At 40.2% G+C, this 27,355-nt stretch overlaps 1 protein-coding gene across 4 annotated transcripts in view; it reads left to right on the top strand.

Moving 5' to 3' along the window:
• The window catches only part of kat6b (K(lysine) acetyltransferase 6B), a 240,255-nt gene that overhangs the window by 155,134 nt on the left and 57,766 nt on the right, over window positions 1-27,355 (top strand). For all 4 annotated transcript variants that reach the window (XM_059946834.1, XM_059946835.1, XM_059946837.1 and 1 more), the window contains 4 exons: window positions 1,399-1,540; window positions 2,579-2,740; window positions 6,672-6,765; window positions 26,411-26,642. In XM_059946834.1, the coding sequence (XP_059802817.1) occupies window positions 1,399-1,540; window positions 2,579-2,740; window positions 6,672-6,765; window positions 26,411-26,642 (630 nt within the window). The remainder of the gene's footprint in view (window positions 1-1,398; window positions 1,541-2,578; window positions 2,741-6,671; window positions 6,766-26,410; window positions 26,643-27,355) is intronic.

The following is a 27,355-nucleotide window of genomic DNA, read 5'->3' as shown; positions in this document are numbered from 1 at the left end:
TATATTGGTAAGACCTAACGCAGACTGGGAGACCGTTTCACTGAACATCTTCACTCTGTCCGCCATATACCGGCTGGGTAGCCTCCAACCTGATGGCATGAACATTGACTTCTCTAACTTCCTTTAATGACCTTCCTCCCCTTCTTACCCCATCCCTGATTTATTCAGTTTTTTTTTGTTTTACCCCCCCCCCCTTTTTTCTTTCTTTCTCTCTCTGCTCATCACTCTGCCTGTTCTCCTTCTCCTTCTGGTGCTCCCCTCTCCCTTTCTTTCTCCCTAGGCCTCCTGTCCGATGATCCTTTCCCTTCTCTAGCTCTGTATCCCTTTTGCCAATCACCTTTCTGGCTCTCAGCTTCACCCCACCCCCTCCTGTCTTCTATCATTTTGCATTTTCCCCTCCCCCTCCTACTTTCAAATCTCTTACCATCTTTCCTTGCAGTTAGTCCTGACGAAGGGTCTCGGCCCGAAACGTCGACAGCGCTCCTCCCTATAGATGCTGCCTGGCCTGCTGCATTTCACCAGCATTTTGTGTGTATTGCTTGTGAGGTGTAAAAAGTATTCATCCCCTTTATAATTACTATGCTAACATTCATCAGGTGCAGTACTGTATATTATCTTACCAACTCACCCAATTTGTTCATGTAGAAAATTGGAAGATCACCTGGTAACATTGTAGATGGCTTAAGGCATCTCAGAATCATGAGCATGTTGTAACTTGTACAAGGGTTATTGTTCATCTTGTGGTTGACAATGCTTGTACAGAATGTTCACTCACACAAAATTAATTACTAACCAATGAGTTTTCACTGTTTAGCAGAATCAGGTTTAATAACAGTAGAGTATGTCATGAAATATGTTGTTTTGGCAGCATAAAAAACTACAGATTACATATATATTACAATATATATACAAAATCTGTATATTTTGTATACAGATATTTGTAAGCTGTTTGTAAGACATTGAGTGTGTGGCTCCAGGTTCCTGTACTACCTCCTTGATGGTAGCAATGAGAAGAGGGCATGTCGTAGGTGATGGGGATCCTTATTGATGGATGCAACTTTTTTTGAGGCATTGCCTTTTGAAGATGTCCTGGATACTGAGGAGGTTAGTGCCTATGATGGAGCTGGTTGCATTGGCAATATTCTGCAGCTTTTTCCGATCCTGTGCATAGGTCCCTCTGCACTAGATGGCAATGCAACAAGTTAGAATGCTCTCTACAATACATCTGTAGAAATTTACGTGAGTCTTTGGTTACCAAGTTTACTCAAATTCCTAACAAAGTATCGCTGCTGTTGTGTCTTCTTGGTAATTGCATCAATGTGTTGGGCCCAGGATAGATCTTCAGAGATGTTAATTAACAAGTTAGGCATTAACATTAATTCCAAACATCTTTTGTAGGCTACCAAAGCTTTACCTATGTGAGTTTTGTCTGAAGTACATGAAGAGTCGGAACATTTTGCAGAGGCATGCAAAAAAATGTGGCTGGTTCCATCCACCTGCTAATGAAATATACCGGAAAAATGATCTGTCAATATTTGAGGTAAAATGTTAAAAATTCAGATATTATTAATGTAGTAAATGAAAAATAATTCCATATTATCACCTGAGCCTTTGAAAAAAAAATTATTTTAGCAGTGTACTTGTCTCAGGTTGCTGCTGGAAAATGGTATTCTTTTTGAAGTGTATTTTGGTTAATAACTAATTTAATAAATATTTGTAAATACAACTAATTTCTTGAGCCATTCACTTTACCTTTGTGGAAGCTGTTGTCTCTACTCATACAGAGTAAATTTTGTGCAAATTCTTATAAATTAATAATTCAACTAAGATTGAAATACATTCAAGAAATTTGCATGTGGCATTTTTGGAATGTGTGGTTCTTGAAGTTCTTTTATGAGTTGAGGGTCACTTCGTGGTGAATTTGCACCAGTCATTGAGGAGAATGTTATTTGAAATAGTTATGCTTCATTTTAAACCTGAGAATATCAGCTTAACTTGAAGCCAAACAGACCCCAGAGAGAACACTGCATTATTCCCAACTACACATTGTTGTAGAATCACTTCAGCCTTTATTACTCCAGGTTTACCCAATAAAGTTCAGCTAATACAATGTGTAGCATAAATGTGCCCTAGTGGATGGACTGCAAATTGATATGCTGCACCAATTATAAAACTAAAATAGTTTTCAAATGTTTGTAACTTTCATTGATAACATTATTTTATATTCCATTAAAATGGAGTTGCAGTTTAATGATGCTGTGAGCGCACAATTGTCCTTTCAAAGAAAGCTATGTAATTAAATATTGGACATAAATACTGGCTTTAAGCATAAAGATTTGGAGGGCAATATATTGGAGAACAAATATCAGTAATTCCTTTTGGAACAGGAAGATAATTATATGGTGATTCCATCCAATGTTAGCAGCTTTTATTTGAGGTTGTTAAGTAACCACATTCTCATGGTACCTAGGTATAGATATCAATTAGGTAATTTAGTTGAATATGTTGAAGCAGGTTTTGAATAAGTTGCTTTGTAATGGATAAGAGAATGTGTGTAACTCTGCACTCCCATTTATAGGTTGATGGAAATATCAGTAAGATATACTGTCAAAACCTCTGCCTATTAGCCAAGCTTTTCCTGGACCATAAGACACTTTACTATGACGTTGAGCCATTTCTTTTCTACGTATTAACTAAAAATGATGAAAAGGGCTGTCATCTTGTTGGTTACTTCTCTAAGGTAAGTGTTTCAGATGTAAATTATTGAGCAAACCAGCTTCTCCTCCCACCTTCCTGAGTTGACATGTAGGAGCAGTTGGGTTAAATGATCTTGGTCAAAATATCCATTGAGATTACAGGTTCTCATTAATTAATACTGAGAAGATTAACAAATATAATTAATGTAAAGTAGTTATTTATCACGCCTATTTTTGTAGCACTTTCTTTTAATTCCATACTTTACAAACATTTGTACCGTACTAATTCTGATTGTTAGGAGTAAGAAGTTTACCCTCAAAGCACCAGCCTATAAAGACCACCTAAGTAGTAGCTGTCAATTACAATAAAACATATTAATCTAATTTTTTTTTGCTCATTTTGATGCCACATTGAAATATTCAAGTCGCTGTATATTTGTAATTTTCACTGCCCAAGCAAAGTGACCATCTTCTCAAATATCTACCATGCTGCAGAAAATTCCAACAACCTTGCTTCCCTGCCCTTTCAATCCAAGTGTTCTTCTTTGACAAATCTTCCTTTGTTAATATGTGCAGTTTCACTTGTCTACTAAATAAGTTATTGGAAAATCTGATAAATCATCTGAATGAATATAACAACTCCTGTAGAGCAATAAAATGTGTTTTCCCTATTATCTGTTATAGTGATATACTGTATGAGGGATTTATAGATATAAGTGGGTAAGCAGAGCAGTGTTAAATGGTAGTCTCTCCCTGAGCTCTTGATACAGGTAAACAAGTTAAATGAGAGTGGAAAAAGTTTGAAGGGGACAATGGGGAAAATGCCAAAATAGTAACAGTGGAGGCAGAGCAGATTGTTACAGCAAAAGAATAAGAGATGGGATGATCAAAGTTGGGTGTGGATATAAACAACAAAAGGAGCTCACTGGAAATGTTGGTGAGACAGTCAATCAACACAAAACAGTTATTAACTTTGTCCTGTAGTTTCATTAATTCATTCTTGAGACTGACCAACTCAAATGGCAGCTGGATGTTCAGAAAATTCAATGAATCATAATCATCTAATTTTGATGTTCAATCAATAATTAATTATGTCCAGACATGTGGACTCAGTTCTACACACAGAATCAGTTTCTCTGTACACATCACGTATGCTGTAGAGTTATCTGCTGATAATATGTTGCCAATAACAAGCTGATGATAAAATGTTGCTATCTTGTAAATTGATTTGAAGGTTGCATGGACTTTTGCCTTTTTAAATTGAACCTGAATTATGATAATTAACTTGGAAATTAATTTAAGGATTGACTTTAATCTAAATTGTGCAATGCAGTTATGAAGTTGTTGTTCTGCTCACCAGATACAACAATTGAGAATTTGACAGTGAAATACAGAATGCTGGCAGCATTGGTTTAAGTTCTTTTTAAATAAATCCATGGTAATTTATGAAGGTTTTTTATAAAATTCATATTCTTAGTCATTCAGAAGGCCTGTTCTAGGACATATATTCTTAACACAGGAAAACCAGTAATTTCCATTATTTGTTAGCACATGTCAGCCTTGGCTTAGTGGCAGCACCCTTACCTTGACTCAGGTTAATGATTCCTCCTCAATGGCAAACACATAATGAAAATTTGCACATTAAGCAATACAGAGAGAGCACAGCACCATCAAGCATGCTGTTTCTGGACTATATTAAACCAGAACCCCACCTGTTTCCCCAATATAGATATGAAAGCACAATATAAATTTGAGTCTTCTCAGTTTTTTTAGAATAATTTTATATGCCCTGAAGACTACTACTGTGAATGATCAGCAGTACTAAATTATAAACCTTCAACCAGAAAATTCTCAATGTACAATATCCTCGTATGTAGATCTGCTAAGTAATTGTAAATGCCATTATTCATAGCTGGTGTCACATCCAAACTAGGATAAAAATATAATTGCAGGTATAAAGGTCTAGGTCTGAGAAGGACTGTACAAAGTAAATTTGTTAATGTAAGAGTGTACTCTAAAACCTGAATTTCAGCTGAGTATCCTGTAAAAGTGCAATTGTAGAAATGTCTCCTCTTTTGGGTTTGAGACTATGTTGTATTGTCAATATTTGTTGTTTCTATGTAGCAAGTGATGTCCATTTTAACAATTTCTTGTGAACATTTCATACCTGCGAGTGGTGTGAATGCCCCTCTTACTTTCTGTTAATATGGTTGAGAATGGTTTCTTTAATATGTAAGCCTCACAGAGTGGGGACTTCCCAACAGACTGATGCCATGGTGTCATAACAATTAGTGCGACATTATTACATTTCAGGGCATCGAAGTTCTTTCCCAGTGTCCTCTTTAAGGAGTCTTTAGACATCCTCTACATGGAATGTGTTTTCGCTGGGTGGTCCAGTTTCCTCCAAAGTCCAAAGACATACTGTCAAAATTGTAAAGGATGTGCCAACAAGAAGGATCTGAGTGTATATGCCTAAATCTTTGAAGCTGACAGACTATGTTGTGAGAGCAGTTGAAAAACATATGGAATATACAGGAAACATTGCATTCAAAGGCAGGGAAGTTCCACTGAACCTATATCAAATTGTAGTTAGTCCACAATCCACAAGTGGAGTGTTACATCCAATTCTGTTTATTTTGTATATGAAGATCTTAGAGTGAGCGCAGAAAGATTTCTTGGACACAGATTAAAAAGTGAAAGGCAAAAAGTACAGGGTACCTGAGAAATAAATTGTTTTACACAAAGTATGGTTATGGTCTAGAACCTGTTGTCTTTAAGAATAATAGAAGATAATAATCACTGTTTTAGATAGAGAATGGATAGTTATGTCACAAAGGCAAAAAAGTTTGCAGCAACTGAGAAAGAGCAGGGAAATGGAACTCAGATTATTCTGCAGAGTTCAGTGGGTAGAATGGATTCCTTATCCATGATAATGATTCTGATCTTCTGATTGGCATATGCCAATCGGAACATCAGAATCATTATCATGATGACATCCAATATTTGTTGAGACTGAATTTTGTCCCAATTAAATTCAAAGTGGTAATTAATTCTGATCAATCTGGCTTCCTTCATCATCATCAGGAATGGAAAGGCTCTGGATTTCTGTGTTCATTTGTCTGATCTCATTTTGAAACAAGTGTATGAAGTTGAATCTAGGTTTCCTATACAATGTTGCAGGGATTGTGTTGGAAGAATAGGGGTGCCTGGTGATCTCTTGTGACTGATTTATTCTTATCCATAATGTGAATGTTGATCTAGTATGGGAAAAACAAAAGTGTTCATCTATCGAAACTATCAATTCACCTGCTAGCTTTGAAACTGTTTTTAGATTAAAGTGATGTGTGATTTATATTGTATATTGTGCATTGATTCCCTGCTAAATGTTGATTACAGAAAAATATTAAAGTGTTTTAAAATTTATAATTGTTTTCAGTAGTGGCATACGTAACACTTACGTGATATAAATCACATTTAGCATTACAGTTTGTGTTAAAATGTAACTTTATAAAAGTAGATATTAACTGTGGTTATAGTGCATTTCAGAAGAAACTATGGACACTGTGTCTCCTGCACTGCTATATTAAAAATTACAGTGGAGGAGCAGTAGTGTAACTTAGTGTAATGCTTTAACTGCACACAGTATGCCAAGTACAGTCTAAGTACAGTGTTCAATAGAGTTGAACATAACCTCCCAGATTTTCTATTCTGTGCCCCACCTATAAATACACCATGCCATATTCCTTTCTCACCATTCTACCTCCCTGTGTCCTACTTGCAGGAATCTATTGACTTGAATCCAAATGTGTCAGAAGCTGAGCTGAGCTCACCACTCTAACATATTGTCATATATAGTTATTATTAGCAATGTGTTTCCCTAGATTACTGTGACATTTTGCCAGGACATTGCTAGATAATATCTGTTGTCTGCATTGGCATTTCATGACAAACTAGGTCTATTTCTCGTTCTCCCAGGAAAAGCTTTGCCAGCAGAAATACAATGTTTCCTGCATAATGATTATGCCCCAGTACCAAAGGCGAGGCTTTGGAAGATTCCTGATTGATTTCAGTAAGTGCTTTGTTTCACATGGTTCAGTGCTCTGATAAATAATGGGTTAAAAAATTGATTAATGTCTGCTTTTACTTTTGATGTGGCTACTTGGAATTGTGTGTCATTAAATATTGGAGACCTTGATACTCTTTCAGGTGTGAAATTTTATCCTTCTGATTCCTCTCGGCTTGTCTTAAGAATGCAACAGTCAAAGCGTGTTCCAGCACGCAAAGCCAGTAGGCTGAAGCAAATTGTTAAAGATTAAAATGAAATAGGATGTAATCAGTTTAATCAGTATTTTCTGAAGATCAAACCTTTGATTTGAAGCGAATTGTAATATATTTAAAGCTTTTGCAAATACGTATATTAAATTTAAGCAGTATGATACTGAAAGAATCATAGATGAAGCAGCTAAATAATACCTTTAAGAATGATTTTCCCTTTTAAAGACCTGTAAAAGAATATTCCTTTCATCTTACACAAAATATTTATATAATTGATGGCAATGTGTTAAAGATGCAAAGGCCAGCTTCTCGAGCTGCCTTTCCAAGTCCTAGGAGCATAGGTCACCATATTAATATATATGACCATTAGAGGTAATTTGAAATGAAAAATCGCTGGCTTTGTGATATCTTCTGTCAAGGGTTCTTATGTTGTTCTAATGGGCCTACAAAAGGGCTGCGTGAACTCTGAAAATATTTGAACAGGAACATGCCATTACTGATCTCTTTGTTGCTATCCCTGAATACAGACCAAATGCTTCCACTGACAATATTTGTTTACAAAGTTATCATGATTCAAACATTAAGATTAAATCAAGCAAAATTAAATAAGAAGTGTGAAATTTTAGACTTGTACTGTACTACTGGTGTAGCTAAAACTTAGTCATTCATTAACAGGCGAGAGAACCCAAAGTGCTTTAAAAGGTCTGTATTAACCAAACTGTAGAATACATTTTGCCAAATTTGTTTGGTATTATAATTTTTTCCCCTTTTATTGGTTTTCAGCATGTTAGTGGTAAATGCATTTGCTTAGGAAAGTATTAATAGTGCATTTAACTTTCACTATAGAGATCATATTGCAGAATTCTGAGGTCAGAATAAGATGTGTGTAAGAAGTTGTACTCTCTATTTCCTATTTATAACAGAAAAAACATATTTGGTCACCTGTTCAGTCAAATAGTGGAGAGTATTTGGCAATATTTTGCAGTATTTAGAGTCATAGAAAAATACACCACAGATGCAGGCTCTTTCTTCAGCACATCTAGTCCATGGCAAACCCCTTAAACTGCCTACGCCCAATGACCTGTATCAAGACCATAGCCCTCCATACCTCTACCATTCATGTACCTATCCAAACTTCTCTTGAATGTTGAAATTGAACTTTTATGCGCCACTTGTGCTGGCAACTCATTCCACACCCTCACGACCCTCTGAAGAAGTTACCCCTCATATTCCCCTTAAACATTTTACCTTTCACCTGTAGCCAATGATCTCTGTTTGCAATTGCAACCAACCTCTGTGAAAAAAAGCCTACTTGCATTTACACTATCTATACCCCTCATAATTTTGTATACCTCTATCAAATCTCCTTTCAATCTTCTGTGTGCCAGGAAATAAACTCCTAACCTATTCAATCTTTCCCTATACTCAGATCCTCCAGACCTGGCAACATCCTTGCAAGTTTTCTCTGTACTCTCTCAACCTCATTTACATCTTTCCTGTAGATACGTGACCAAAACTGCACACAATACTCTAAATTAGACCTCAGCAATCTAATACAACTTCAACATAACATCCCATCTCATGTACACAATACCTTGATTTATGAAGAAAGGTCAATGTGCCAAAAGCTTTTTTTATGACCCTATCCATCTGTGACGCCACTTGCAATGAATTATGGACCTGTACTCTGGTTGGTCCTACTGAAGTGTAACACCTTGCACTTGTCTGCATTAAGTTCCATCTGCCATTTTTCCAGCTGGTCCAGATCCCTCTACAAGCCACAATAGCCTTCCTCGCTGTCCATTACAACCCCAATGTACATGTCATCTGCAAATTTGCTGATTCAGTTAACCACATTATCATCTAGATCATTGATATAGATGACAAATAACAAAGGACCCAGCACCAATCCCTGCAGCACTCCACTAGTCACAGGCCTCCAGTCAGAAGCTGCAATCTACTACCAGTCTCTGGCTTCTCCCACAAAGCCTCAAAGCCAATGTCTAATCCAGTTTACCACCTCATCTTGAATGCTGAGCGACTGAAACTTCTTGTCCAACCTCCCATGTTGGATTTTATCAAATGCCTTCTGAAGTCTATGTAGATTTCTTCATCAACTCTTTTATCAAAAAAACTCTGTAAGATTGGTTAGACATGACCTACCACACACAAAGCCACGCTGACTATCCTTAATCAGTCCATGTCTATCCAAATACTTGTATATCCGTTCCCTCAAAATACCTTCCAATAACTTTTCCACCACTGATGTAAGGCTCACCGGCCTATAATTTCCCAGTTTATGTTTAGAACCTTTCTTAAATAGCGGAGCAACATCGCCTATTCTTCAATCCTCTGATAACTCACTGCCACTATATTGGCAAATAGTGGACAGAATTTGGCAGTATTTGTCACAGTAGACAGTATTTGACATTTAGCCAGTTTCTCATCTAGAACTTCAAGTATAAGCAACTCGGCATGGTGACTTAAAGTTAGCAATGTTTATAGAACATAGAAATCTACAGCACATTACAGGCCCTTCAATTCACAATGTTGTGCCAACCATCTTACGTACAGTAGAAAATGCCTAGAATTCCCCTACTGCTTAGCCCTCTATTTTTCTAAGCTCCAAGTACCTATCTAAGAGGCTCTTAAAAGACCCTATTGTATCCGCCTCCGCCACAATCACTGGCAGTGAACTCTACACATCCACCACTCTTTGTGTGAAAAACTTACCCCTGACATCCCTCATGTACCTACTTCCAAGCACCTTAAACCTATGCCCCCTCATGTTAGACATTTCAGCCCTGGGGAAAAAACCTCTGGCTATCCACATGATCAGTGCCTCTCTTCATCGTATGGAGAGTGACATAGTTAATTCAGAAACAAAGGTTCTGAACTTAAAGAAGGGTAACTTTGCAGGTATGAGACGTGAATTAGCTAAGATAGACTGGCAAATGATACTGAAAGGGTTGATGGTGGATATGCAATGGCAAGCATTTAAAGATCGCATGAATGAACTACAACAATTGTTCATCCCAGTTTAGCAAAAGAATAAACCAGGGAAGGTAGTGCACCCGTGGCTGACAACGGAAATTAGGGATAGTATCAAGTCCAAAGAAGAAACACATAAATTAGCAAAAAAAAGTGGCACACCTGAGGGCTGGGAGAAATTCAGAGACCAGCAGAGGAGGACAAAGGGATTAATTAGGAAAGGGAAAAAAGATTATGAGAGAAAGCTGGCAGGGAACATAAAAACTGACTGTAAAAGCTTTTATAGATATGTGAAAAGAATAAGATTGGTCAAGACAAATGTAGGTCCCTTACAGTCAGAAACAGGTGAATTGATCATAGGGAACAAGGACATGGCAGACCAATTGAATAACTACTTTGGTTCTGTCTTTACTAAGGAGGACATAAATAATCTTCCAGAAATAGGAAGGAACCGAGGGTCTAGTGAGATGGAGGAACTGAGGGAAATGCATGTTAGTAGGGAAGTGGTGTTAGGTAAATTGAAGGGATTAAAGACAGATAAATCCCCAGGGCCAGATGGTCTGCATCCCAGAGTGCTTAAGGAAGTAGCCCAAAAAATAATGGATGCATTGGTGATAATTTTTCAAAACTCCTTAGATTCTGGATTAGTTCCTGAGGTTTGGAGGGTGGCTAATGTAATCCCACTTTTTAAAAAAGGGAAGGAGAGAAAAACCGGGGAATTATAGACCAGTTAGTCTGACATCAGTGGTGGGGAAAATGCTAGAGTCGGTTATCAAAGATGTGATAACAGCACATTTAAAAAGAAGTGAAATCATCAGACAAAGTCAGCATGGATTTGTGAAAGGAAAATCATGTCTGATGAATCTTATAGAATTTTTTGAAGATGTAATTAGTAGAGTGGATAGGGAAGAGCCAGTGGATGTGGTATATTTAGATTTTCAAAAGGCTTTTGACAAGGTCCCACACAGGAGATTAGTGTGCAAACTTAAAGCACACCGTATTGGGGGTATGGTATTGATGTGAATAGAGAATTGGTTGGCAGACAGGAAGCAAAGAGTGGGAGTAAACGGGACTTATTCAGAATGGCAGGCAGTGACTAGTGGGGTACTGCAAGGCTCAGTGCTGGAACCCCAGTTGTTTACAATATATATATTAATGATTTAGACGAGAATTAAATGCAGCATCTCCAAGTTTGCGGATGACACAAAGCTGGGCGGCAGTGTTAGCTGTGAGGAGGATGCTAAGAGGATGCAGGGTTAGGTGAGTGGGTAAATTCATGGCAGATGCAATTTAATGTGGATAAATGTGAGGTTATCCACTTTGGTTGCAAGAACAGGAAAACAGATTATTATCTGAACGGAAAAGGGGATGTGCAACAAGACCTGGGTGTCATTGTACACCAGTCATTGAAAGTGGGCATGCAGGTACAGCAGGCGGTGAAAAAGGCAAATGGTATGTTGGCATTCATAGCAAAAGGATTTGAGTATAGGAGCAGGGAGGTTCTGCAGTTGTACAAGGCCTTGGTGAGACTGCACCTAAAGTATTGTGTGCAGTTTTGGTCCCCTAATCTGAGGAAAGACATTCTTGCCATAGAGGGAGTACAAAGAAGGTTCACCAGATTGATTCCCGGGATGGCAGGACCTTCATTATGAAGAAAGACTGGCGTATACTCGCTGGCCTAGCTTATACTCACTGGAATTTAGAAGATTGAGGGGGGATCTTATTGAAACATATAAAATTCTAAAGGGATTGGACAGGCTAGATGCAGGAAGATTGTTTCCAATGTTGGGGAAGTCCAGAATGAGGGGTCACAGTTTAAGGATAAAGGAGAAGCCTTTTAGGACCGAGATGAGGAAAAACTTCTTCACACAGAGAGTGGTGAATCTGTGGAATTCTCTGCCACAGGAAATAGTTGAGGCCAGTTCATTGGCTATATTTAAGAGGGAGTTAGATATGACCCTTCTGGCTAAAGGGATTGGGGGTATGGAGAGAAAGCAGGTACAGGGTTCTGAGTTGGATGATCAGCCATGATCATACTGAATGGCGGTGCAAGCTCGAAGGGCCGAATGGGCTACTCTTGCACCTATTTTCTGTGTTTCTATACAGCTCTGCCAGGTTATCCTCCGTTGCTCTGAGGAGAACCATTTACGTTAACGATTTGGATGAAGGCATAAAAAATAACATCAGCAAATTTGGTGATGATACTAAGCTGGGTGGCAGTGTGACATGTGATGAGGATGTTAGGAGAATTCAGGGTGACTTGGATAGGCTGGGTGAGTGGGCAGATACTTGGCAGATAGCGCTTAATGTGAATAAGTGTGAGGTTATCCACTTTGGGAGTAAGAACAGGAAGGCAGATTATTATCTGAACGGTGTAGAGTTGGGTAAGGGAGAAATACAAAGAGATCTCGGAGTCCTTGTTCATCAGTCACTGAAGGTGAATGAGCAAGTGCAGTAGGCAGTGAAGAAGGCTAATGGAATGTTGGCCTTTATTATAAAGGGAATTGAGTACAAGAGCAAAGAAATCCTTTTGCATTTGTACAGAGCCCTGGTGAGACCACAGCTGGAGTATTGAGTACAGTTTTGGTTTCCAGGTTTAAGGAAGGACATCCTGGCTGTAGAGGAAGTGCAGCGTAGATTCACGAGGTTAACTCCTGGGATGTCTGGACTGTCTTACGCAGAAAGGTTAGAGAGACTGAGCTTGTACACGCTGGAATTAAGGAGATTGAGAGGGGATCTGATTGAAACATATAAGATTATTAAGGGATTAGACAAGATAGAGGCAGGAAATATGTTCCAGATGCTAGGAGAGTCCAGTACCAGAGGGCATGGTTTAAGAATAAGGGGTAGGTCATTTAGGACAGAGTTAAGGAAAAACTTTTTTTACCAGAGAGTTGTGGGGGTCTGGAATGCACTGCCTCAAAAGGTAGTGGAGGCCACTTCTCTGGATGCTTTCAAGAAGGAGCTAGATAGGTATCTTATGGATAGGGGATTCAAGGGGTATGGGGACAAGGCAGGAACCGGGTATTGATAGTAATTGATCAGCCATGATCTCAAAATGGCGGTGCAGGCTCAAAGAGCCGAATGGTCTACTTCTGCACCTATTGTCTATAAAAGGCCAAGTTCACTCAACCTGTTCTCATGAGGCACACTCTCCAATCCAGGCAACATCTTTGTAAATCTCCTCTGCACTCTCTCTATAGTATCCACATCCTTCCTGTAGTGAGGTGACCAGATCTGAAATGAACCACTTCACTCTTGCCTGGGTTGAACTCCATCTGCCACCTCTTAGCCCAGTTCTGCATCCTATTGATGTCCCACTGTAACCTCTGACAACCCTCCAGACAGATCCCTAAAGGATCTCCGCCCTCTGTGCAGAATACAAGCCATCTACAACCACCCTTTGCCTTCTGTGGGTGTGCCAATTCTGGATCGACAAAGCAAGGTCTCCTTGGATCCCATGATTCCTTACTTTTTGAATGAGTCTTGCACGGGGAACCTTATCAAAGGCTTTTATACATAGATTGACTGTAGGTACATAAAATGACACTAGGTACAGGAGTGTCTGTACATAGGGCGACTGACAGGAAATGCTAAAGTAGTGGAGACATTAATCAGACCTACCGCTTCGGTGGAATTCCCCATGACACCTGTTACTATTGATACAATATTGCATGCTATATGATTTTAAAATTTATTATAAATTTATTTGATGCAACCAATGGCATTCACAAAAATGAAGTTAGTAGTTTTTTGATGAATATCACAGGAACCTCCCTTTTTTTTCCAACAGAAAGTCAAACCATTTTTGGCCGCCTATATTAGCTTACATTAGGGCATCACGATAGTGTCAAGGTTAGCATAACACTGTTATAACTCAGGGTGTCAGAATTCGGAGTTCAGTCTCAGCATCCTCTGTAAGTAGTTTCCACATCCTCCCCGTGACGATGTTGGTTTTCTTTGGGTACTCCAGTTTCTTCCCACAGTCCGAAGGGTTAATTGTCCCATGATTGTCAGGGGTTGGTGGTGCTGCTCAAGGGGCGTGTTACACACTGTATCTCAAAATAAATAAAATAAATGGTAAACTTTACATAAGAGTTAATATTTCAATACTATATTGAAACCAATCCAACTATATTTAGTAAAAGAATATTAATTGAATGTTAAAGCTGGCCAGTATAGAATGTATCTTTAAGATTTAACCTCAATTTTACAAAATTAGGGACTGCATTAGCTATGCTTTGTTTAGGCTCCAACAGCTTCACTATAATTTCTTGATTTGCAAAAGATTTTGAAATATTTTGTATTTTTCTTCTACTCAAATCTATTGATTAAAGTAACCAACTGTGTTCAATGTTTAATTAATCATACAACAGGGTGATTTTGATTAGAGAATTAAAGTACTAAATCTGTATGTACTATTTATTGGTGTATTTTGACATAAACTGATATAAGTACAGCTACGTTTGATGAAGGGACCAGTGATGACACTGTTATATTAATACTGATAGATTCAAGTCACCGTGGTTTATTAATATCAGACAGGTTTCAGACTAGAATATGACTATTACTATGGCAAAATCTGTTGATTTTAAAAGCATTTAGCATTTTGTTAATACTCTCTCAGTCTCAGCTTAATAATGGCTACTTTGACTTCATTTTACAATTCTCTTAGGTTATTTGTACCATGGTGTCTGACCATTTTTAACATAGAACAGTATACTTACCTTTCTTTTCTCTCTCAAAATAGGTTTTCATTTCTATTTGAGTGTCTCACCAGTGCCTGGTTTCAGAACAGGAAAGGAAAGCTAAATAAGCTAACAAAATAAATCAATGCAGTGAGGGAGAATAAATGTAATAAGGTAATAGAAAATTGGAATAATCACACACTGGGAATAGAGAGAAAAAATTAGCTTGAAAGCAGGAAAGAAGTTTTGTAAGCAGGATTGAAATGTCATGAAATGGTTAGATATTAGGTGGAATGATTAAGTTGGTACTTATCTGGAAGATTGGCTTTCTGTGTTGCTTAGAGTAGATGTATCATAAGTAATTCTGTTTCTCTTTCTCCTGCTGGCACACAAGCACACCCACTTGTACATGCATGCACTAACATGTGTTTTGGAATTTGGGAAATAAGGTAAGTTATTAAACCATAGAATCACAAGATCAGAGGAAGACCATAAGACACTGGAGCAGAGTTAGGACATTTTCAGCACATCGAGTCTGCTCCGCTACTTCATCATGGCTGATCCTGGATCCTACTCAATCCCATACATCTGCCTTCTCACCATATTTTTTGATGTCCTCACTGGTCAGGAAATGATCAACTTCTGCCTTAAATATACCCACATACATAGCCTCCACCACAATCTGTGGCAGAGCATTCCAGAGATTCACTACTCTCAGGCAAACAAAATTCTTCCTTACCTCTTTTCTAAAGGGTCACCTCAATTTTGAGGCTGTGCCCTCTAGTTCTGGGTACCCCCACTATAGGAAATGCCCTCTCCACATCCACCCTACTATTCCTGTCAACATTCGGTAGGTTTCAATGAGGTCCCCCTGCTTTCTTCTAAATTCCAGTGAGTACAGGCTCAAAGCTGCCAAGTGCTCCTCATATGTTATCCTCTTCATTCCTGGAATCATCCTCATGAAGCTCCTCTGGACTGTCTCCAATGATAACACATCCTTTCTGAGATATGGGGTCTAAAACTGTTGACAATATTCCAAGTGTGGCCTGTCTAGTATCTTATAGAAGCTCAGCATTATCTCCTTGCTTTTATATTCTAATCCCCTTGCAATAACTGCCAACATTGTATTTGCATTCTTTACCACAGACTCAACCTGTAAATTAACCTTCTGGGAGTCTTGCTCAAGGACTCCAAAGTCCCTTTCCACCTCTGATGTTTGAACCTTTTCCCTATTTAGATAATAGTCTGCGCTATTGTTCCTTTTGCCAAAATGCATTATCATACAATTCCCAACACTATTCCATCTGCCACATTTTTGCCCATTCTTCCAATTTGTCCAACTCCTGCTGGGTACTAACTACCCCTCCAGCCATCTTCACATCATCCGCAAACTTTGCCACAAAGCCATCAATTCCACTATCTGAGTCGTTGACAAGTAATGTGGAAAGTAGCAGTCCCATTACTGACCCCTGAAGAACCCCCACTAGTAACTGGTAGCCAACCAGAAAAGGCCCCTTTTATTCCCACTTGCTACCTCCAGCCTGCCAACTATACATACCCATATCTTTCCTGTAATGGCATAGGATTTTTTTTCTTGTTAAGCAGCTGCATGTGTGGCACCTTATCAAACACTTGCTGAAAATTCAAGTAAATGACATCTACTGCCTTTCCTTTGTCCACCTTGCTTGTTAATTCTCAAAGAACTCTTAATAGATTTGTCAGGCAAGATTTCCCTTTACAGAAACCATGCTGACTTTGACTTATTTTATCCTTAGTCTCCAAGTACCTTGAAACCCCATCCTTAATGATTGACTCCAACGCTTTCCCAACCACTGAGGTTAGGCTAACTTGCCTATAATTCCCTTTCTTTTGCCTTCCTCCCTTCTTAAAGAATGGAGTGACATTTGCAATCTTCCAGCCCTCCAGAACCATGTTGTAGAGACAGGTAAAAACAATATTTGTAAGTCATTTGGTCAGATGCATGGACAGAAAAAGTTTGGAGAGATATGGGCCAAATGTGAGCAAATGAGAATAGCCTAGATATGTATCTTGGTTGGCATGTACAAATTGGGTTGAGTAGCCTGTTTCCATGCTGTATTATTCAGGAATAGACTCTTAATGGCCCATATTGTCTATGTCTATTATAATGCCTATCTGTACTGATCTCATTCTCCTGCACTGGGCACAATATTCGTCCTTCCTGATCAAAGTACCTGCCCAAGTGACAATTAAACACTCTGCTAACAGCTCTGGCAGCTTGTTCCAAACATTCACCACCCTCTGTGAGGAAAAACGTGCCACACAGGTCTTCCTTAACTTCCTTCTCTCTCACGTTAAATCTGTTTTGTCTTGTTCAAGACACCAGCCCTGGGAAGAAGACTCTTGATGATCTGAGCTATCCAATACCATAAAGAGTATCCATACCAATTCATAATTTTGCAAGCCTATATAAAATCACTTATCAGCTTCCTTAGTGAGAATAACCCCACCCTATCTCATCTCTCCTTAAATTACAGCCCTGCTTTCCTGGAGGATTTCTTCTGCATGCTCTATTGATACTGTATCCTTTCTGTAGTGCAGAGACCAGCGAACACAATATTCCCAAGTGTGGTGTAATCAATGTTGTAAGCGTAAGAAATAGGAGCAGAATTAGGCCATTTAGCCCATTAGGTCTGCTCCAGCATTTCATCATGGCTGATCCAATTTTCTTCTCAGCCCCAATCTCCTGCTTTCTCTCCATATCCCTTCATGCCCTGATCAATCAATAATTTATCAACCTCTGCTTTAAATATACATAAAGACTTGACCTTCACAGCTGCCTAAGGCAAAGAATTCCACAGATTCACCGCTGTTAGGCTAAAGAAGCTCCTCCTCATCTCCAGTCTAAAGAGGCACCTCTATTCTGAGGCTGTGTCCTCTGGTCTTAGATTCTTCCACCATAGGAATCATCTTCTTCACCTTTTACCATTTGATAGATTTCAATGAGGTCACCCCTCATTCTTCTAAAATCCAGCAAATACAGGACCAGAGCAATCAAACGCTCTTCACGTGATAAGCCATTCAATTCTGGAATCATTTTGTGAACCTCCTTTGAACCCTCTCCAGTTTCAGCACATCCTTTCTAAGATAAGGGGCCCAAAACGGCTCATGATATTCTATGTGAGGCCTCACCAGTTCTTTATAAAGTCTCAACATTACATCCTTGCTTTTATATTCTAGTCTTCGTGAAATGAATGCTAACATTGCATTTGCCTTCCTCCCCACAGACTCAAACTGCAAATAAACCTTTAGGGAATCCTGCACAAGGACTCTCAAGTCCCTTTGCATCTCAGTTTTTTTTGTACTTTCTGTCCCTTTAGAAAAGGGTCAACCTTTCATGTCTTCTGCTAAAGTGCATGGCCATACATTTCTCAACACTGTATTCCACCTGCCATTTTTCCCCATTCTTCTAATCTGTCTAAGTCTTTCTGTAGCCTCTCTACTTCCTCAAAACTACAGTGGCATGCAAAAGTTTGGGCACCCCTGGTCAAAACTTCTGTTATTGTGTATAGTTAAGTGAGTAGAAGATGAATTGATCTCCAAAAGTCATAAAGTTAAAGATGAAATATTCTTTTCAACATTTTAAGCAAGATTAGTGTATTATTTTTGTTTTGTACAATGTTAGAGTGGAAAAAAAGGAAAGGAGCACCGTGCAAGAGATTTGAACTCTCATAACTTTTACCAAGGTCTCAGACCTTAACTAGCTTGTTAGGGCTATGGCTTGTTCACAGTCATCGTTAGGAAAGGCCAGGTGATGCAAATTTCAAAGCTTTATAAATACCCTAACTCCTCAAACCTTGTCCCAACAATCAGCAGCCATGGATTCCTCTGAGCAGCTGCCTAGCACTCTGAAAATTAAAATAAATGATGCCCACAAAGCAGGAGAAGGCTATAAGAAGATAGCAAAGCGTTTTCAGGTAGACGTTCCCTCAGTTCGTAATGTAATTAAGAAATAGCAGTTAACAGGAACGGTGGAGGTCAAGTTGAGGTCTGGAAGACCAAGAAAACTTTCCAAGAGAACTGCTCGTGGGATTGCTAGAAAGGCAAATCAAAACCCCTGTTTGACTGCAAAAGACCTTCAGGAAGATTTAGCAGAGTGGTGGTGCACTGTTCTACTGTGCAGCAACACCTGCACAAATATGACCTTCATGAAAGAGTCATCAGAAGAAAACCTTTCCTGCACCCTCACCACAAAATTCAGCGTCAGAAGTTTGCAAAGGAACATCTGAACAAGCCTGATGCATTTTGGAAATAAGTTCTGTGAACTGATGAAGTTAAAATAGAACTTTTTGGCCACAATGAGCAAAGGTATGTTTGGAGAAAAAAAGGGTGCAGAACTTCATGAGAAGAACACTTCTCCAACTGTTAAGCATGGGGGTGGATCAATCATGCAGTGGGCTTGTGTTGCAGCCAGTGGCACGGGAAACATTTCACTGGTAGAGGGAAGAATGAATTCAATTAAATACCAGCAGATTCTGGAAGCAAACATCACACTGTCTGTTAAAAAAAAGTTGAAGATGAAAAGAGGATGGCTTCTACAACAGGATAATGATCCTAAGCACACCTCAAAATCTACAATGGACTACCTCAAGAGGTGCAAGCTGAAGGTTTTGCTATGGCCCTCACAGATAAGTGGGAAGTGGTTCATTTTGGTAGGTCAAATATGATGGCAGAATATAGTATTAATGGTAAGACTCTTGGTAGTGTGGAAGATCAGAGGGATCTTGTGGTCTGAGTCCATAGGACGCTCAAAGCAGCTGCGTAAGTTGACTCTGTGGTTAAGAAGGCGTATGGTGTGTTGACCTTCCTCAATTGTGGAATTGAATTTAGGAGCTGAGAGGTAATGTTGCAGCTATATAGGACCCTGGTCAGACCCCACTTGGAGTACTGTGCACGTTTCTGGTCGCCTCACTACAGGAAGGATGTGGAAGCCATAGAAAGGGTGCAGAGGAGATTTACAAGGATGTTGCCTGGATTGAGGAGTATGCCTTATGAGAATAGGTTGAGTGAACTCGGCCTTTTCTCCTTGGAGCGATGGAGGATGACAGGTGACCTGATAGGGGTGTATAAGATGATGAGGGGCATTGATCGTGTGGATAGTCAGAGGCTTTTTCCAGGTGCTGAAATGTTTGCCACAAGAGGACAGAGGTTTAAGGTGCTGGGGAGTAGGTACAGAGGAGATGTCAGGGGTAAGTTTTTATGCAGAGTGTGGTGAGTAAGTGGAATGGGTTGCCGGCAATGGTGGTGGAGGCAGATATGGTAAGGTCTTTGAAGAGACTTTTGGATAGGTATATGGAGCTTAGAAAAATAGAGGGCTGTGGTAAGCCTAGTAATTTCTAAGGTAGGGACATGTTCAGCACAGCTTTGAGGGCTGAAGCTGTATTGTGCTGTAGGTTTTCTGCATTTCTATAAAATACTCATTCAGTTTGTCTGCTATGTCCTTATTCCCCATTAGTACCTCTCCAGCATCATTTTCCAGCGGTCTGATATCCAGTTTCACCTCACTTTTACTTTATGTATCTAAAGAAACTTTTAGTATCATCTTTAAATGTATTGGCTAACTTACTTTTGTATTCCATCTTTACCTTGTTAATTACTTTTTTAGTTATCTTCTGTTGCTTTTTAAAAGCTTCTCAATCCTCTAACTTCCAACTAATTTTTGCTCTGTTATATGCCCTCTTTGGCTTTTATGTTTGTTTTGATTTCTCTTGTTGCCACAGTTGAGTCATCTTTCATTTAGAATACTACTTCTTTGGGATGTATACATCCTGTGCCTTTGGAATTGTTTCCAGAAATTCCAGCCATCCAGTGTTATTTTCCTATCATTTCTGGCAAACTCCTCTCTCATTCTTCTGTAATTATCTTTACTCCACTGTAATATATACATCTAACTTTAGCTTCTGTCTTCTCAAATTTCAATCATATTATGGTCACTTGTCCCTGAGGGTTCTTTACCTTAATTTTTCTAATCAATTCTGGTACATTGCACAATACCAAATCCAGAATAGCTGATCCTCTATTGTGCTCAACCACAAACTGCTCTAAAAAGCCATCTTGTAGGCATTCTGGAAATTCCCCTTCCTGGAATCCAGCACCAACCTGAATTTTCCAATCTTCCTGCATATTGATGCCCCCCATGACTATTGTAATATTGCCTTTTTGGGATGCATTTTCTATCTCCCATTGTATTTTGTGTCACACCCTTGCAACTGTTTGGAGGTCTGTATACAACTCCCATAAGGACCTTCTTACCCTTGCAGTTCCTTTGCCCTATCCACAATGATTTAACACCTTCTGACCATATGTCACTTCTTATGAATTGATTTAATTTGTACCAACAGAACAAAGCCTTTAGCCTGTCCTTCAATACAATGTATATCCTTGGACATTTAGCTCCCAGCTGCAATCTTCTTTCAGCCATGCTTCAGTGATGCCTACAACATCATACCTACAGATCTACAACTGTGCTACAAGTTCATCTCCCTTAGTCCATATACTGTACACATTCAAATACAAGGCTTTCATCCCTGTATTCATCCTTTTCAATTTTGTCCATCTTTTATGTTGCAGCTGATCCTGTTGACTGCAATTTTGCCCCATCAACAGCCTGTCCTCATATTGCCTCTGTTTGTAAACTAGCTACCTCATCTTCAGCACTATTACCCACCTTTCCTACAATACTTCTTTATTTCAAATATATGCAGCTCAGGACACTAGTCACACCATGCTCAACCTTTTGATTGCTAACTTTGTCTAAGGTCTTACCACCATCTGCCTCCACAAGCTCTCCACTAACCGTTCTGGCAGCCTGGTTCCCTCCCCCCTGCAACTCTAGTTTAAACCCCACTGTGCAGCATTTACAAACCTTCCCATGAGGATATTAGCCCCCCCCCCCCAGTTCAGCTGTAAGTTGCCTCTTCTGTACAGGTCCCATCTTCCCTGGAAGAAAGCCTGGTGATCCAAAATTCTTATATTCTTTCCTCCTACACCAACTCCTTAGCCACTTATTAAACTGCATAATCTTCCTAGTTCTCATCTCACTAAGAAGTGGCACAGGTAGCAATTCTGAGATCGCAGCCCTGGAAGTCCTGCCCTTTAATTTAGCACTTAACTCCCTGAGCTCCCTATGCAGAACCTCATCACTCATCCTACCCATATCATTGGTACCTGGATGGACCACAACTTCTGGCTGTTCACCCTTGCAGTTAAGAATGCTGAGGACTCGATTTGAGATATTCCAGACCCTGGCACCTGGGAAGCGACATACCATACAGGAATCTCATTTTCGCTTAAGTAACCTCTTGTCCATTCCCTTAACTAATGAATCCACTATCTCCACAGTCTGCCTCTTCTACCCACCCCCCCCCCCCTTCTGTCAAAGAGGCAGACTTGGTGCCGGAGACCCGACCACTGTGACTTTCCTCTGTTAGGTCATTCCCCACCCCCACCCCCCCCCCCATCCCTTGCACCCCACCACCCCTCCCCTCACTGGCCACCAGACAGTATCCCAAGTGATAAACCTGTTGTTGAGGTGGATGGCCCAGGGGTACTCTGCTCTGGCTCCTTAACCCTTTTCCCCTTTCCTAACTGTCATCCAGTTTCCTGTGTCCTGCAACTTGGATGTAACTACCTCTCTTTATGTTCTGTCACTCCCTCAGCCTTCCAAATGGCTTAGAATTCATCCAGTTCCAGCTCTAACTCATTAACTCAGATTGTTAGAAGCTGCAGCTGGATGCACTTCTCACAGTTATAATCATCAGGGACACTAGAGGTCTCCCTACCTTCCCATATCCCACAAGAAGAGCATTCCACTATCCCTACTGTCCTAGCTGAGCAGATATAAAGAAGAGAAGTAAAAAGCTGAGCTTTTCTTTCCTTTACCTTCTCTGACTGAAGCTTGTCTTCACTGAAGATTTGAAGAGCTAAAGCCTCAAGGTCACCACTGTATGTCCAATCTAATCAAGGCCCTTGCCTGCTTTTAATTAGCACTTGCTAATGAATCCCAAACAGCAATTGGTTACTGGCCAAAACTCTTTTTTGCTGTAATGACCCGCTGCAGCCTTTTATCCTCAGGCAATGGACCTGATTGGAGTCCTCTCTTCTCAAAACTTCCATTGTCTGGATTGGCTGCTGGTCAAAGCTCTTTCTCACTGCACTGATCTACTGCTGCTGCCTTTTATTTTGAACAGTGGACCAGATTGAATTCCTTCTCTCAGAACTCCTGATGTTCAGTGTCCGGATTGCCTTCTATTCAAAGCTCTTTTTTTTTGTACAACAGCGACATGATTTTGCATCAGTCTTCACTGGAGTATTCTAGCACTGTGGTGGAAGGCATCATAAAGTGAATTATCATTTCTAGAGAGGTTTCTTGGGAAACTGTAAGGTTTGAAGGTAGCTATGTCACCTGGACCAGATGATGTACACCCCAGGGTTCTGAAAGAGGTGGTTGAAGAGATTGTGGAGGCATTAATAATGATCCTTCAAGAATCACTAGATTCTGGAATGGTTCTGGAAAACTGGACCAATACAAATGTCACTCCACTCTTCAAGAAGGGAGAGAGGAAGAAGAAAGGAAAGTATAAGCCAGTTAATCTGACCTCAGTGGTTGAGAAGATGTTGTAGTTGATTAAGGATAAAACAGGCCATAGTCAGTTTGGTTTCCTCAAAGGAAAATCTTGCCAGACAAATATATTGGAATTCTTTGAAGAAATAGCAAGCAGGATAAACAAAAGAAAATCAGTTAATGTGGTTTCTGGAAGGCCTTTGACAAGGTGTCACACATGAGGCTGCTTAACAAGCTACGAGCCCATGGTATCACCAGAAAGAAGCTAGCATGGATAAAGCAATGGCCGAATGGCAGGCAGCAAAGAATGAGAATAAACACAAAGTATACTGCAGATGCTGTGGTCAAATGAAGACGTACAAATAGGCTGGATGAACTCAGCAGGTCGGGCAGCAGCCCAACCTGCTGAGTTCATCCAGTTTGTTTGTACATCAAAGAATGAGAATAAAGGGTGCCTTTTTGGTTGGCTGCCAGTGACTAGTGGGAATCCACAGGGGTTTGTGCTGGGACTGATTTTTTTTATGTTACATGACAATGATTTGGATGATGGAATTAATGGGTCTTTTGCAAAGTTTGCAGATGGTATGAAGAAGTGAGGGACAGGTAGTTTTAGACCATAAGACATAGGAGCAGAATTAGGCCACTTAGCCTATCAAGTCTGCTCAACTATTCCATCATGGCTGATCCACGATCCCACTCAACCCCATCTGCCTTCACGCCATATTCCTTGATGCCCTGATTGACCATGAAACTATCAACTTCTGCCTTAAATATACCCACAGACTTGGCCCCCACCACAGTCTGTGGCAGAGCATTCCACAGATTCACTACTCTTTGGTTTTGAAGAAATAGAGCGGCTACAGAAGGAACCAGCCAGATTAGGAGAATAGATAAAGAAATGGTAGATTTAATATAGTGTCAGGAAATGTATGGTCATGCTCTTATGTAGAAGAAATGAAAGGGTAGAATATTTTCTAAATTGAAAGAAAATACAAAAAAACTGAGGTGCAAAGGGATTTGGGAGTCCTCATGCAGGATTCCCTAAAAGTTAATTTGTAGGTTGAGTTGATGGTGAGGAAGGCAAATGCAATGTTAGCATTCATTTCAAGAGGACTAGAATATAAAAGCAAGGATATAATGTTGAGACTTTATAAAGCACTGGTTGAGGCCTCACTTAGAGTATTGTGAGCAGTTTTGGGCACATTATCTTAGGAAGGATGTGCAGAAACTGGAGAGAGTTCAAAGGAGGTTGAGCAAAATGATTCCAGGATTGGATAGCTTAAATGTAGAACAAAGAAATCTAGAGCACATAATAGGCCCTTCAGCCCACAATGTTGTATCAACCATGTCACCTACTCTAGAAACTCTCTAGAATTTCCCTAGAGCATAGCCCTTCATTTTTCTAAGCTCCATGTGCCTATCTAAGAGGCTCTTAAAAGACCCTATTGGATCTGCTTCCACCACCACTGACAGTGCATTCCATGCACCCACCACTCTCTGTGTGGAAAAACTTACCCCTCACATCCCCTTGGTACCCATTTCCAAGCACCTTAAAACTATGCCCCTTTGTGTTAGCCATTTCAGCCCTGGGAAAAAGCTTCTGGTTATCCACACGATTAGTGCCCCTCATCATTTTATACACTTCTAACAGGATGTATAGAGGTCACCTCTCATCCTGCGTCACTCCAAGAAGAAAAGGCCAAGTTCATTCAACCTATTCTCATAAGGTATGCCCTCCAATCCAGGCAACATCCTTGTAAATCTTCTCTGTACTCTCTCTATAGTATCCACATCCTTCCTGTAGTGAGCTGACCAGAACTGATATATGAAACTTGTCATATGAAGAGTGCTTGATGTCTCTGGGCATGAATTCACTAGAATTCAGACGAATGAGGGGTGACCTCATTGAAACCTTTTGAATGATGAAAGACATTGATAGAGTGGATGTGGGGAGAGTGTTTACTCTATGGGAGAGATAAAGACTAGAGGACACAGCCTCAGAATAGAGGGGCTCCCTTTTAGACTGGAGATGAGGAGGAGCTGCTTTACCCAGCAACTGGTGAACCTGTGGAATTTGTTGCCAGAGACAGTTGTGGAGTCCTAGTCTTTATGGATATTTAAGGCAGAGGTTTATAATCTTGATTGGTTAGGGCATGAAGAGATGTAGGGGAAGGCAGGAGATTGTGGCTGAGAAGAAAATTGGATCATCCATGATGAAATGGTGGAGCAGACTTGATGGGTCAAATGGCCTAATTCTGCTCCTATATCTTATGATGTTATGATGGTTTTGGATCCAAGGAGAAAAACAGCTAAAGTACCCCTAATGTGCTTTTCTTTCTGCATTCTTTGTAATGCTGTTTTCTATAATCCTTAATGTCAGTAAGTCCAAGGAACTGATTGTAGACTTCAGGGAAGGAAAATCAGAGGTCATAGGGCCCATAATCATCAGAGGTTCAGAGATGGAGAGTATCAGTAACTTTAAATTCCTGGATGTCACTATTTCAGAAGACCTGTCCTGGACCCTTCAAATAAATATAATAGTGAAGGAAGCACCAGAATGCCTCCTCCTCAGGAGTCTGCAGAGATTTGGCATGTCTTCAAAAACCTTGATAAACCTCTATAGGTGTGTGGTGGAAAGTGTGCTGACTGGCTGCATTATGGCCTGGTATGGGAACACCAATGCCTAAGGGCACAAAATACTACAAAAGGTAGTGGATTTGGCCTAGTACATCACAGATAAAACCCTGCCAACCATTGAACACATCTACTTAAATCAGTGCCATAGGAAAGCAGCATACATCACCAAAGATCTTCATCACCCAGGCCATGTTCTTTTCTCACTACTGCTGTCAGGTTGAAGACAAAAGAGCCTCAGGACTCTCACCACCCAGTTCAAGAACAGTTAGAACCCCTCAATCATCAGGCTCTTAAACAATAGGGGATAACTACACTTATCTAAGGACTCTGTCTTGTTATTTATTGCTATTTATTTATATCTGCCTTTGCAGTTCATTGATCCTGTTTACAGTTACTGTTCTGTAGATTTGCTAAGTATACCTGAAGAAAAGGAATCTCAGGGTTTTATGTGGTGACATATATGTACTCTGATAATATATTATAGTTTGAACTTTGCATTTTGAACTTTAATCCTTGCTTAGGTTACTTACTTTCAAGGCAAGAAGGACAGGCTGGATCACCTGAGAAACCCCTGTCTGACTTGGGGCGGCTTTCATATCTAGCATATTGGAAGAGTGTGATACTAGAATACCTGCAACGGCATCAGGACAAGCAAATCAGCATCAAGGGTATCAGCAGAGAAACAGGAATGTGCCCACATGACATTGCAATGACTCTACAGCAGCTAAAGATGATTGACAAACAACAGTGCAAGTAGGTATCAGTATATAAAGTATAAAACACAAAGTACACTGCAGATGCTGTGGTCAAATCAACACATACAAACAGGCTGGAGGAACTCAGCTGGTCGGGCAGCATCCGTGGAAACAAGCAGTCAATGTTTTGGGCCAAGACCCTTCATCAGGACTGAAGAAGGAGGGGGCAGATGAAAAACCAATCAGAGGAAAGATCAAGGGGTGGGGGAGGGGAAGCAGGGAGGGAATAGGCAGGAAAGGTGAACAAGGGATGTAAAGGGAAAGCACTATGGGTAGTAGAAGAAGGCAGAATCATGAGAGAGGTGATAGGCAGCTGGAAGAGGAGGCAGTGAAAGTAGCATGAGGGAAGGGAGAGGGAAGGAATTACTGTAAGTTGAAGAATTCGATGTTCATATCAAGGGGCTGGAGACTACCCAGACAGTAGTTGTTGTTGTTCATCCTTCGGAGTCGAAGACGACCACAACTTCTGTCAGGTGGAGGGTTTGTGACTGTGGGTCCGGAGGTGACTGGTGAGGTCAATCCGGGCCCTGAAAGCTCGCCCACATGTGGGACACATGAGGGTAGGTGCTGCAGTGGAAGTGGAGGTAGCTCAAGCCTTGCGCATGGCGCATATCCTCTGAGCCTCTGCGGTGCGTCTGATTTCTGCTGCATATGCTCTTTTAGTGGTCCTGCTCCACCAGGTTGGGTGGTCCAGAGCAAGCGATTCCCAGC

This window comes from Hypanus sabinus, chromosome 21 (assembly GCF_030144855.1).
Source record: "Hypanus sabinus isolate sHypSab1 chromosome 21, sHypSab1.hap1, whole genome shotgun sequence".
NCBI classification, from domain to species: Eukaryota; Metazoa; Chordata; class Chondrichthyes; order Myliobatiformes; family Dasyatidae; genus Hypanus; species Hypanus sabinus.
The sequence above is the reverse complement of the archived record's forward strand: the minus strand, read 5'-3'. Positions and strand labels throughout refer to the sequence as shown.